Here is a 14,309-nt window from a genome sequence, read left to right as displayed (position 1 = left end):
GTGGGCTATACATAAAAATAAAAATAGATAGATTAGAATTTTGTAGATCGCGGGTGATTGGCAATCGGGACTGACACTGCTCGTCCTCTGCTCCTCTTCATCCTTCCCCGCGCGGGCAACTCCGCAGGTGCGAGCGGCGCTGTACGAGGCCCTGTCGGCGCTGTGCCGCGCGGAACCCGAGCTGGCGCGCGGGGAGGCGAGGCGGCTGTGCCCCACCGTGCTGCTGGCGCTGGACGAGACGGACCCCGTGGCGTGTGCGCCGCTCTGGGAGGCCGCCCTACTCGCCGCATCCACCATCGAGGTTCCTCTACCCACTCTCCCCGCTTCTTAACGCACGAGCCCTCGCCCGCCTGCCTTGTGTTTTCGTCCGTCTGTGAAATGGGCTCAAGATAACTCTCGTAAGCTTATTCTGTCGTTATTCGCGAGGGGTACGCTCCGGAGATGCTCGTGAATAGGGAATTTCGCGGATGATGATATTGGCCTCTGAAAACTTTTAATGAATACTTAAATAAGCTATTAAATACATGAAAATTACAATAAGACAAATAAAAAAAAGTGTTATTATAAACAAAGTAAATCTCTCTCACCTCTTTCTTGCATCACACTTTCTCTCATCACTTTCTCTCTCTCGATGCAGTCATGTAGAGCTCCAGATGCGATTCACGGATAGTCAAAATTGCGGATAGTGATTTGAATAACACGACGAGGGAATGCTGTCATCTAAATTAATTGACCTGTGTCAGCGTCTGCAGGACTAAATATTTATTGCCTGCTGCACGTATTTTATTTGGTGCTTTTATTACCTGAAATCAACAGAGAAGTTCTACTTCTGTGGGCCTCATGACGTCACAGCTCACGCATCATGTGATGTCATCGCATTGTATGGCTTTGGAAGATTATGTGACTATGGTTCATAGTTGATTTATGGGTTAGGCCAGGTGACGGTTTGACCAAATTATACCATTAAGACCCTCCACCACCCGCCACGGCCACACAGATCAAACCACCACGCGTGCAAGCTTTTAACGCTGCGACTATTATCGATTGAGCTCAGCCCGTAAGCCGCAGAGAACATTCCCACGACCTGAATGTATAGCAATGGTGGTTACGACGTTTGCGTTTGAAACCACGTCAAACACCTTGAGGACGATTCGTTCTGACGCCCCCCCCCCTTCTCTCACTCGTGCGACACAGGACTGTTGGACGCACGTGAGCGCGCGCAAGGGCGTGCTGCCGCGCCTCTGGGCCGTGCTGCGGGAGGGCGGGCGAGGCCTCGCCGCCGTCGTGCATCCGCACCTACTGCCCCTGCTGGGCCTCATGCCGCCCGCCGTCACGGGGCCCCGCGCCCTCTTCTACCCGGTGCTCTTCTGCAGCCTGCGCCAGGGGTGAGGCCTGTGGGTGGCGAGGTGGGGGTGGGGGTGGGGGGAAGAGGCGGGCAGGGAGAGATGGATGAAAGAAAGGAGGCTTGGAGGGAGGTGTGGAGAAAGAGGGGGAAGAATGGAGAGATGGAGGGAGGAATGAAAGGAAGGAGGCATGGAGGGTAGAAGTCATAGAAGGTAGTAAGGTAGGTAGCGAAGGAGTGAGTCATGGAGGGAGGTATGGGAGGCAGGGATGTAAGGGAGGGGGAGGGAGGCATGGGAGGGAGGTAAGGGGAGGGAGGTAAGGGGAGGGAGGTAGGGAAAGGAGGTAGGGAAAGCGAGAGGTAGTAAGGGAGGGAGTGAGGTAGGTAAAGTAGAGCGGAAGTGAGGAATGGAGGGAAGGAGGGAGGGATGTGGGGAAGGGGTAAATGGGAGGAGAGAGGGTACGGTGCTGACAGCGTGCACGTCATGATTGGTTTTGTCTCTGCTGTGATTCTTTGTGATTCGTTGTTATTTTGGGGTTGTGATTCGATTAGATAATTCAGGGTTATTGAGCTGGTAAAATGTGGCCCACAAACGCCCTTGGACTGATCTGCCCAAGCTGTGACCCGCTGAGAGATATGGCTCACCGAGACAAAGAGGTAAGGATTATTGAGGTTGAAGAGAGCTGAAGAAGACTTGGGAGCTGTAAAACAGACATAGATTAGTGAGATAAAACTGAGATAAAAAAGAGAGGGGTGAGAGACCTGGAGTTAAGATCTCAAGATTAGTGATCATATCTTCATAAGTTATGATGTCACGATGCCCAGATAATACGTTACACTACCTGCAATGACCAATTTCCTTATGAAAATATGACACCTACACACATATATACTTTATAAGCAGACAAGAGTTAGTTTCAACCAAAGGTTTATTTTTAGGATGCCTGGGTAATGTGAATAAAATTTTCATCTCATCGTTTAAAGGCATGAACACAATGCGTGCAAGGGCAATAAACCAATGCAGTGCACGCATGTTCGGTTAGGCATGCAATTAAAGTGCAACAGCGTGCAATCCAGAAACTCGAAGGATATTATAGCACAGGGCTATAAAGTGGTGTTAAAGGAAGGCACACAAAAGAAAACAAACAGCGCTCGTAGAACACATTCCTGCGGAGGGAGCTGGTAGGAACGGTGGGTTGCTTGGTCAATGGCCAGGGTCGTGGTGTATTCCGTAAATATGCCCGACTGTGAGGGCGGGCATATTTGTAAGTAGGTTAAACGTTGAGTTTTATAAGGGCACCACGGGGTGACCAGCCCCTCCCCACCCAGCCCCACCCCTCCCACCCCAGCCAGCTCCTCCCCACCCTCTCCACCCAGCCCCTCCCCACCCTCCCCACCTAGCCCCTCCCCACCCTCTCCTCCCCACCCACCCAGCCCCCTCCCTCCCCACCCAGCCCCTCCCTGCACGATGGACACAATAATCCCCTGTGGGCTGGTGTAACCAGGAGGTTCCTACCAGTATAACGCCGAGACTTTTAAGTGCCAGCACGATGTGGGAAGACCCTTGTCTAGCAGTGGATTGACAAAAGGCACTGCACTTGGACCTACACGTACACAATGATGCAGCTGATGATGAGCGTTGTGATTGCGGAACGCACGCTTGTGTTGCAGCCTGGGCAGCGACACAGTGCAGAGCAGCCCCTCGGAGCGAGCCGCCATCGTGAGGGCTTTCACCGATTGCTTCCGCCTGGCGGTGCACGAGAGCGTGAGCGACGGAGAGAGCGGCGAGGAGGAGGGAGAGGAGGGGGAGGTGGCGGAGGTGGAGGGAGAGGCAGGTGGAGGTGGTGGAGGTGCTGCCCTGCGCAAGGCCCTTCTGCATGAGCAGGTGCGTGCAGACACATGGCGACGCTAACGGAACTAAAAAACTTCAAGCTATTTTTATTTAATCGGGTAAAGCCCACTGAGTTATCTTTTTCAGAAGCGACCTGGCCACAAATGAATGCTCAACGAAGTGGCTTATCACAGGCATATTTAAAGCATCCAAATTATCTAAACGCATGATGTTGTTTCTACATGTGGAGGAATACACCAGAGGACCTTGGAGAAAAATCCACACTACCACGGGGAGAACATGCTAACCCAGATATGCAGGTGTCGGATCGGGATTGAACCAACGACCTCCTGTATACCAGGCGAGGGTGATAACAACTCGCCACCATGGCGCAAACGCATGGGGCTATCCCTGTGTTGATGCGTCTGGTTGAATAGCTTTGATCCAGCCATCTTTAACCAGGTGGGAGACAATTCATGAGCGATGCTTTGTTGTTAGCAAGGTGATGCTTGCCTGGCTCGGCGGAGCGGTGGCGCAGTGGTTCCCACATTGTACTGTGAACTCACTCGCTTGAGTTAGATTCCCAGCCACTGCTAACAACAGTGACGAGTCATATCTGACCTAGTCCTTAGTTTCTTCCTTCGGATTGCACTTGTGAGCGTGGTGCAATATGGTATAACGATCCCCCATACTCTTCATCCAGAAGTGGATTGATAAAATCGTTGCATAATATTACAATACCCATTTGCCCGGCTGGTACAGTGGCTTGAAGTTGGAAGGATGCGAGTTCAGTTCCTGGTGAGGGGAAAACTCAGCCATTCGTTATCCTGGGGTTGATAAAATCTATACTATTTTGGGAGTAAGGCAAAATTATTAATCCACAGGAATTTCCGCCACTGGATCATGATTGTAATCCAGGGATCGTCCGCATGTCTGGTCTTTACTCATTGGTTCTATCGGTAAAGTCACATAGGTATCAAATAAAATAAAATAAATTACGACGTTTCGGGTGCAACACAAGCGTCCATCACCTATGTGACTTTACCGAAAGAACCAAAGAGTATGGATTCCTGCAGTCACGAAAGCTTCAAATCATGTCTGGTTTTATTTGTACTGTCCGTGTCAAAGACGTCCTTTTGTCTCTCTTGTTACGGCTCTCTGGTGTTTACCGACCCTATCACTTGTGCAACCTTTTTTCTTGTATGTTTTTTTATTTTATTGACACTGCCGGTCTCGTTCTGTCTCATTCATTCCGACCGACCGTGAGTACCGCGCTGTCTGACCTCAACAAAACATTTACCCTGGAGGTAAATACTGACGTACACGTTGCGTGAATTGAGCGTAAAATCTATTGTCACGCGCACCAAACTACACGGTACTGCGCCGTGTGTTGTTGGGGTTCGTATCGACGCATCGCGGCGGTGGTTTTGACGCCAGGGGGCGGTGTTGCTCCGTGCACCTTCAGCAGCGTCAGTGACACAGCCCTTCTGCCGGAGCCCCCCAGCACAGCCCGCTGTAAGAACAACATTAATTTTTGAATGATAGTCATAATTCACACACCTTCGGCAATTCACTGCTCGATGAAAGAAACCTCCCCACGCCGTGTCGGCCGTGCAGGTTGATCGTACTTCACCACGCCATTGCGGATTGGTGAAGGGGTGGGGGGTGTCCAGAACTAAACTAAACTATTTTTAATTCTACTAGGGTAAGGTCCCTTTGAGCTGTGTAGTTATTTTTCAGCAGCGACCTGGCAACAAATGATAGCTCAACGAAGTGGCTTATCACGTGGACATTTATAGCAGCCAAATACTCCAAATGCACGCTTCTACATGTGAAGGGAAAAACCGGAGGACCTGGAGAAAATTCATACAACCATGGGCAGAACATGCAAACTCCAAACATACAGCAGGCGTCATCAGGGTCGGGATCGAACCCATGACCTCCTGCATACCAGGTAAGGAAGATAACATCTCAGATATCACTTGCCACTTTAAGCAAGTGGTGGAGCAGTGCTTAGCCACACTGTGCTATGAACCCGGCAAGCTCAGTAATAATAATACCATTTATTCACCTTTTACCCAACGTATTCACCTATATCAGCCACTTATTGATAGAGCCTGAATTGCAAAAAATTGCTAAGTGTTGGCAATGACAAATTGACAAATTATTGCTTGGTGCAAAGTCTTGCTGATATTGTTCACAGGATCACAGGGTATTATCGTTTTCCCCACTGAGCAGTGCAGCCAGCTCACAAGGGTGATCTATTGATTGAGACCCAACAAAAGTAAGAGAGAGAATGAAGACAGGAAACTATTTTTAAATCAAAGGCTCTCCTTGTGTCCCACCAATCTCGGCACACCGACCGAGTCTCTTGACCATTCTTCTCCGTGCAACATGGAGCCATTGCTTTCCCGATATTCACTCGCCCGTTGAGAAGACGTTAATCGCGATATGACAAATCAGTGCGGTGTCCGTGTACATAGATCACCCTACATATTTACGTACTCTTTATGGATATTTATTTCAATGTGGAGATATGAGAGAAAGCTGTGCTACGTGTCTTTCCGTCATGACAACACCCAAAGTATACTATGTAGGTGTCGCCAGGGCTACCCAGAGGTTCCTGGAGGCGGCCTGGGGCAGCATGCTACTTGGGGCCCCCTTATTCCGCCATTCCCAGGCTCCTTGTGGGACCCTCTCCTTTACACAAATCCTGGGGTCAAATTGCCCCTTTTGACCACCATTCTGGGCGGTCCTGGGTGTCGCAGCATCGTGATGTGCATTGCAATGCCTGCCTCTGGTTCCCATCACTTGCTCGTCAAGTGTGCATCGCCACAGGTCGGCATGCGTGAGTTCCACTCACTTCTCGTATTTGCTGTCCATTTGGCATGCTCCGTCGCTAATTCGTCCAACCTGCGTCTCGTCCAACAAATTCCAACGACCGGCTCATGTCTGCCGGTACATTTTGTCCTCTCGTCACGTTTCGTTATCCGTAGATTAATGTGCTCGTGTCACTTTAATTGGAGAAACCCAACTCATTCAGAAGGGAGCTTCAAAATGACGCATATTTGCCCCTAATAACCCGCAACGGCGTTGGGCACGAGATGAGTTTATCCTGAGCCCCTACAGGGCAGACGCTGCGATTGAAGTGTGCGATAACGATGGCACGTCTGCTTATTGTTAAACAAGAGCGGTCGGAGCCGCGATGGTGTCCGGCATCTCGGTTACATAACGCCTCTGCTGCCCCGCCACCTCGGTAACCTGACCTCTGCAGACAAACAGACGCTGAGCAGCGTTGGGCCTGGTCAGAGCCTGCACCGGGGACCACCTGGGGTAGCTCAAGCAGCCGTAGGTGTCTCTGGTAGGGATTTTCGTTGCCCTCTTGGCTGTGGCTTGGATAATTAAGCTGTGCACCAGCAGCCTTTCTAGGAATGTGTGTGTGGTGTGGTAGTCATAGACATGTGTACAGACACACGTACACGCTCTACCTAAAAATACATCCACCGACAAAGATTCCATCCCCCTCCCCGCCCCCATATAGCCTAATACAGACTGTTGGGGAAAAATGCTTGTTAGCAAGCAGTGATGAAGGCCAGAATGGCACACTGGAGTTTGATTTTGCTAGCACCACACCCGGCTGCCTTTGTCTCTCCAGTTGTGATGTTTACAGTGTGTCAGTACTCATTTAAGGCTGACTTACATGCATATAGACCGAAATGCACACTTATAAATGCACATACAAGGACACATACTGACAAACAAGTCCACACACATGCAGAGAGATGTGAACTTATAGCACATGCTTGAACCAGACCCACAAACATACACACACAGACACTGATGCAAATATACACAATTCTGCACACACACATTCACAGACGCAGACACACATGCAGATTCACTGATTACACAACAACAACAACCGCCATTCGCCACTAAGTGGCGGTGACGTCACCACGACGCTTGTGCCAGGCCATGTGCACCTTGAGGCCACGTGAAGTGTCGAACGCCCGCTGGCAGGAGGTCACGGGGCAGACCCAGGTGCCACGGGTCGACTGACCGAGATGACCGAGATGACTGGCTGATGCACCACCTGTGCCCCCTACTGTACCAACTTGCTGTGCTTTAGCCACCCGGCGCTCCGCTCGTTGTTGTGAGCGTCGCTCCTCCGCCCTCCGTTGTTGTTGGAGGGCGACTGCCTCCAACTGCCTAGTAGCGTCCTTCATGAGCATCCTCCACTGAGGCCGATCTTGACACCGCTGGTACCAGTCATCGGCAAGTCCACTCAGCTCCACGTCCTCCTGTACCACATCACTCCATCTCTTCTCTAGCCCGTGCCGCGCCCGTTTAGCCCCCTCGATCCGGCCGAACAAAAGCTGTTTAGGCATGCGGTGGCTGGGCATGCGGGCTACATGACCCAGCCAACGCAGCCTTGCCTGCCGGAGGAGCTCACTGATGGGACTTTGCCCAGATCTTTCAAGGACTTGTGAGCTCCTCACACAATCCAGCCTGGTTAAACCCAGGATGGATCGTAGGTAGGCCAGCCTAAATGTTTCCAACCGGAAACATGTTTCCAACCGGAAACATTTAGGCTTTTTACAGATTACACAGACACACTAAGACACACACACACATGCCACCCATAGCCAACTGGAATGGACAATTAATGTAACTCCAAATGCAATACAATTGAACTAAACTTAGAAAATACATCCAAATGTCAAAAACACAACATTCTTTGGTTCTAGAAGGGCTTTTGAGAACAATTTCCAATTTCCATTTGCTCATTATAGTTATAAAATAAAGAGGCAAATGAGAGCATGTTGGAGTACTTTTGCAAAATTGGACATAGCAATGCGCCCCGAGAGGAATGTTTTCAATCGGTAATTTCAACTTGTAACACGCCGCATGGTATTTGCTCACTCTCGAAGAATCGGAATCTTTATTTAGACTGGAGGAATCCGATGAGCAATGAAGATCTTTTTCACAGGAGAGAGAATGACTCTGGAGGCGCGAGGAACCACAGACAATCAGTATGGCAGCAACCAGGCGGTGAGCTGCCACTACCAGCAGTTATCCAAGCTCTGCCATCCCCCATATATTGTGCCGATTTATACACCTCCCAGCAGAGATCTGAAACCTGGTAACTTCTTGATCGTTTCCTTTCGCATCGTACATAGCCAACCGTGCTCATCGGATCTGATAATGTGGTAGTTGACAGAATTCAGCAAATGCTGAAAGTTGCACAAAGACACATGGAGAGGGACAGGAAGAGGAACACGTGGATTAGAGAAGACGCGCAATTATGAAGAAAAGGAAGGATGTATTGGCAGGACACGTCGCTCGAAAGTATGACGGCTGGCGGTGGAGACTAACGGCGGAGTCACAGTTAAAGGAGAGAACACTCCCGAGAGGACGTTGACCTTGAAGTTGAAGCGGTGGAAGTCGGCGCACGTGCAGCAGTCGGACGGATTTTCGCATTGCAAGAGCGTGAGAAATGGCGATAGATTTGCGACACCCATCCATCATGGCCAGGCGTTGGCAACCAAAATAAATTTTTCCGAAATTCGGTAACAAAAAACCTCTATTTCAAGAGCTGCAATGCATTTGAATACGAAACGGTGGCACTTAATAAATAACGTCACGAAGCAATGTTAAAGAGCCACATGTGGAGATGGAGCCTCAGGTTGCCGATCCCCTGGTCACAATGATGACAACGAGCGTGAATTTGAACAATTTCTGGTCCCAATTCATGGACTTTCCTCTTCCTCCTCGTCCACCTTGTACCTCAGGAATTATTGAGGCTGTTGTTGCGCCATCTGTGCATTAACACCCTCCACCAGGTCTTTCGACTGCTCACTCATTCTCCATCAACTCTTTCCCTTTTTCGTCTTTGGCTCTTCTGTTCCAGCCGATCTGTCTTCCCGTGCCAAAGTCAACCGTCGGCGATCCACTTGATTTTTTTTTTCCCACGAAAGCCGAGCACAGGAATAAAGAAAAGCCCTAATATAAAATAACAAAAATGTCCTTCACACGCCGTGCAAAAACAGGTAGTGGGGCCTGAAGTGCGAAGCCTCAGGCCAGGATCAGATCTTGGGTGAAAAAAACACATATTTGCTCTGTAATCCTAGTGCTTCCTTTCGACCACGGCAAATATTTTCTGACCTTCAATTCGCCCGGCGTAGGATTAAAAGTGTGTGCACCATCCGAGCGCGACGCCGCGTCGATCGGGGCTCGCGCTGCCGAGCGGTTAGAGGCGGACGGACGAATGTCACGAACGCCGCTCCGCCATCCGTGGCGTTAGAGTGACATTCGCGCGTTTGCCACAGTGGCTGGAAGATGTTAACTACCTCGCCAGGTGTACATGAGGTTGTGGGTTCGATCCCGATCTTGATGACCGCTGTTTGTTTGGGATTTGCACATTCTCCCTGTGGTCGCGTGGATTTTTCCCCGGGTTCTCCAGTTTTCCCCTCCACATTTAGAAACACGCGTTTCGAGTATTTGGCTGCTATACATTTCGTTGAGCTATCATTTGTAGCTGACAAAGAGCTGTAGCTTAAAATAAATAGTTTTAGTTTAGTTTACAGAGGAGGACGTCCGTCTCCTCGTTGTGAGAGCGGCATTGGTATTGAGGGGCAATAGAAAGGAGCCTTCGTGCCCAATGTTATAGCAGTGTTAGCGTTTTTAGAGGAATGCTCGTGTTCATGATGATTAATTGGCCCGTCGATTAAAATAGACTTTTCCACTCTTACGACACATGCATGGACTCGTGCGTGTGTGAGCTATTTAAAGTGACACTTGTTACATTAAAGGTTTGAACAAAGCTACGCTAAACGAGAACACTATTAACAGGCCGGTACAAATAAAACAAATACAATAATATTTGTATAATTCCTTTATCGCGAATACTTAGGCATCCTGGGATGGACATTTCGGTGGTGTACATTTAACAGTGTGGCTTACCCCCTCACGTTCCATGCCAGCCTTAATTGGTGCTCACTAACAACACTTGCCCCAGCAGTCTGTTAAGGCTATGCGGAGGGATCTTTATCTTTTGCGTGCGTGTGTGTGTGTGCGGTGTTTGTGGATTCTCAGGCTTACATGGCGTACATTTAAAACGCCGTATTTTTCGGCCAATTCATCGTAGCGTTGGATGCGCGTGTGGGTGTGGGTGTGAGTGCGCATGCCTCCCGTGCGGGTGTCCATGCGTGCATTTTCATATTTTCTTCACCGCGAAAAGATAAACTAATGTTTCTCCAAAAACAATACGTCCCCCGTTTCAACTGGACACTTTTAATCTTGGTGCCAGATGGCCCGGGAGGGGGCGCGGCTGGGGGGGGGGGCCGGTGGGGGTGGCCGGGGGGGGGCATTGCAGCAACTGCGTTGAGAGGCATCGTCTCCTGTGTCCGATCTCTCGCGTGAGTTTTTGCTCGTCTCCGAGCACAGGTGCTGGAGCACAGTTTACGTTGAAAAGAAACCAAACTAATTTATTTTAAAATGTACCAGGTAAAGGCCCACTGAGCTATGTAGCTATTTTTCAGAAGTGACCTGGCTATCACAAATGATAGCTCAAGGAAAGTGGCTTATGATCGTGTGTAAATTTATAGTTGCAGCCAAATACTCTAAACGATTGTTTCTAAATGCGGAGGGAAAAACTGGAGGACCTGGAGAAAACTCCACACGGCCATGGGGAGAGACACATTTGCAAACTCCAAATACTCGATTTAAAGCTTTCGTGACTGCAGGCATTCATCTTCTTGGTTCTTTCGGTAAAGTCACGTAGAAGGGAAATAATAAAATAATAAAAATAAAACATTAGATATTATTTTATTATGTTTTAGTTTTATTATTATAGGGAAATGATAAAATAATAAAAATAAAACATAATATATTATTTTATTATGTTTTATTTTTATTATTTTATTATTTCCCTTCTACGTGACTTTACCGAAAGAACCAAGAAGATGACTCAAAATACTGTATACGGCAGGCGGCAGGGTTGGGATCGAACCCACGACCTCCTGCAGTACACCAGGCGTGGTAGTTAATATCTCGCCACCGTGGCGCGCGAATGGAGTGAACGCAAGCTAACGAGTGAGTGAGCGTGGCTTGCCCTCAAGGCATTTGTCTGGCTGTGTGGCAAGATCCTCTCCCGTCTTGTTCGCGTTTCGCCTGCCAGAAATCGACGCGTGTTTTGACGCTGGCGTTCGACAGGAAACAGAGAAAAACTCAATGTTAGAGACGCGCTGGATAATAAAACTGCAAATGCGGTCCAAAGCCTCATCGCATGATGAATCCACGTACGTGTTTTTCCCCTGTTGTAGGGCACTTTTATTAATGTTGATGTTGGTGAGTTTTAATTGGTTCTTGTAGATCACATCCCATGCACTCTGTTAATATTTTAATTAAAATTCACACTGACATTTAGCTTACGCCATTAATTTTTTTTACAAATTCATGTTTTTTATAGTTTTCAGGATCTGTGCTGTACTCATTTTAAGAAGAAGCATCCACGATCTATCCACTGTGGGACAAAAGCCTCTCCAGGCCGACATCGTTTCTCAGTCACGCGACACAACAATCCACTTAGCACCTGCGTAAGAGCTGAATTCACTTCATTTCTACAGTTGGCCATCCTCTTTGGAGTATTCGTGCCTTTGGCTGTACTATTAGCACACAATGAAAACTATTGCCATTTAAAACCCTCATTGCAGTGTCTTCTGTCATCGCTTGTATTTGTTTGATGATGTTGATGACAGCACAAAGAGCAGGAACATGTTCCAGACTCCAAGCACAACATCGGGGTGATGGAGGGGTTTGGTCCACGCTGTGGATTTTTTGTACAAATAGTGAAACTTCTGTACCACTTTTAGTTTTGTTTTCCACGTTTCTCCGTCCCTTGTCCATCTTCTCGGTGAAATTAACTGGAAAGTTGGAACGCCGGCGCTAGTTTTTTTTTATTCCTAAAACTCTGCTCCAGCTACTTCTCGTCACATTGCGTGCAATAAAAAAACACCTCGGAATTTTGGTAATAATTGGCGTATTTAACAGGCAGCGTTTCTGTGGTGAACTTCTGTACAAAAGGCCGGCATTTGCACTTCCAGAGGGCCACCTAGCTAGCGGTTAATGGTAATTAAATGAGCCAATAAATCTACACTCATTCATCACAATCGAAAGCAAGAAATTTACGCATTAATTTACAAATACTCAACACATTGGATAAGAATTTTCATTTATCCGGCCTTTAAATACCACAGAAACTCCAAAGTGTGTACATCTGTAAATGCAACGCCTATTTGTCAATCCACTGCTGGATGAGGGCCTCCTCACACCAGGCAGGGTTATATGGCCATACTTCACCACGCTGGTCAGTTGCGGGTTGGTGAGGGGTGGAGTACAGAACAGCACTGGATTTTACCACACTGCCCTCTTGTAGTCTACAACTACTCCATCTGTTTTATGCGTGGCGATTGCCCATCCAAGACTCATCCAGGATAAACCCTGCTTAGCTTCCGAGGTTTGATGGGATCATGTGAGTTGGTTCTTGGGGATTTAGTCATTGGCCATTCTCAAAGTGCCTTACACATGAATGTTTTTCACCAAATGCAACCTGTATGACGGTGCTTATATACAGTGGCGTCCCTCGGATAACAATGGAAATTCCACATTACCATGGTGTGGGCCAGGCTGATTGCGTCCGAGCGTGATTGTGCACGATTGTGATCCAGAAGGTTAGGCTGAGGGGGGCGGAAGCTAGCATCATGCAGCTTTGTGATGTTCTCATATCCGCTGCTGCGAGGTGTAGAGAAGTGGCAGGACAGAAAGTAGGTTCGTGAACCCATCTGTGTTGACCTTTGGGTGGGTGTTAATCCTTTTACCCGAGTGTATTTTCCCAGAGTATTCTTCGTTTCTGTCTCACATGTAGAACACCGATGCATGGATGTGGCCAAACGACCCAGTGCAGTACTTACATGCGCTTGAAATCTCGAGGCTGTGTGGCGTTCCCTGTAACACAACTACATTATTATTCATCCTTGAGAGAGAGGTCTAATAGCCACTTTTACAATTGTGAGCCAAGCGTGCTCGCCGCAGTACCACCTGGCCGGATTTACAAAAACGGTAATGTTTTCCAAAAACTTATAAATAAATTAATTCCGGGGAGCCGTTACAAGAATAATATTGAATCATCTTTTTGAGTTGGAGTGGTCCGGCCCGGCTTTTCAAGAGGCGTCCAATTCACTGTGGCCCCAAGCTCATTGCCGCTACGACCGTAATGGTTTTATGAGTGAGACTTCGGGGGCGGTCGGGGCTCAGGGGAAGCGGGGTATGAACGTCTGCTTACAAAAAAACAACCCGACGAAGATTCAGGTGGCGATAATGTCCGGGGCAATTTTGCACAGCTGCAGCTTCCCGATTCGGCGCCCTTATTGAATGAAAACGCGTTTCATTTTACATCTGTACATTTTTAAACGTTCCCGATAAGGTCACGTACGGTACGGTTAATGTCCCAACAAATTTGATGGCCGTTTGAAGTTTGAACCCTTGACTTCGGCTCAGTGTGCTCAATATAGTCACTCCTGGCAGCCAAGGGAAACAAGCGTGGCCTCCTTGCAATGTTTCACTCGGGTGTAATCGGATCGCATTTCAGCCACATGGCGTGGGCAGCGCTGGATTCTGTCCTGATGATTCGAATGATACTTTGAACACGTTGGGATCACTCTCGATGTTCGTGGGTCTGTTCTCTTTAAAAAAAAAATCTCATCGTTGTTTACCCAGTGAAGCCTCCTCACTCGAGACTTTTTCAAGAGGGTCCTGCCAAGTTTTCGCAATCGGAGGCGATGTTGCTGCTGAAGTGTAATCCCAGTCGAGTAATTTATTCGGCGTTGGATGACTGGCCAATACAAGTTGCATTGTATCGGGTTTTTTTTTAAGCGATGGAAGGAAACCGGACAACACTCGGAACAGGAGGAGAACATACAGACTCCACAGAAAGGCACCCGAGTTGGAGATCAAACTCAGGCCCTTCTCTCTGTGACGCACGAGGGTTACCGCCGCGCCAACATTTCGGTGGCCGAGCGCGTTCGGCGTTTGCGACCACCCCGATTGCCCGTCTTGGCGAAGCGACCCGCATCGAGC

General features: G+C 48.6%; 1 protein-coding gene across 1 annotated transcript in view; it reads left to right on the top strand.

Moving 5' to 3' along the window:
- LTN1 (listerin E3 ubiquitin protein ligase 1) overlaps positions 1–14,309 on the top strand; it is a 177,213-nt gene that overhangs the window by 7,744 nt on the left and 155,160 nt on the right. The window contains 3 exon segments of the mRNA XM_061567905.1: positions 128–301; positions 1,195–1,385; positions 3,014–3,227. Of these exon segments, the coding sequence (XP_061423889.1) occupies positions 128–301; positions 1,195–1,385; positions 3,014–3,227 (579 nt within the window).

The sequence above is a fragment of the Lethenteron reissneri genome, chromosome 5 (genome assembly GCF_015708825.2).
Source record: "Lethenteron reissneri isolate LAM-NWPU_2019-01 chromosome 5, ASM1570882v1, whole genome shotgun sequence".
NCBI lineage: Eukaryota > Metazoa > Chordata > Hyperoartia > Petromyzontiformes > Petromyzontidae > Lethenteron > Lethenteron reissneri.
The sequence above is the reverse complement of the archived record's forward strand: the minus strand, read 5'-3'. Positions and strand labels throughout refer to the sequence as shown.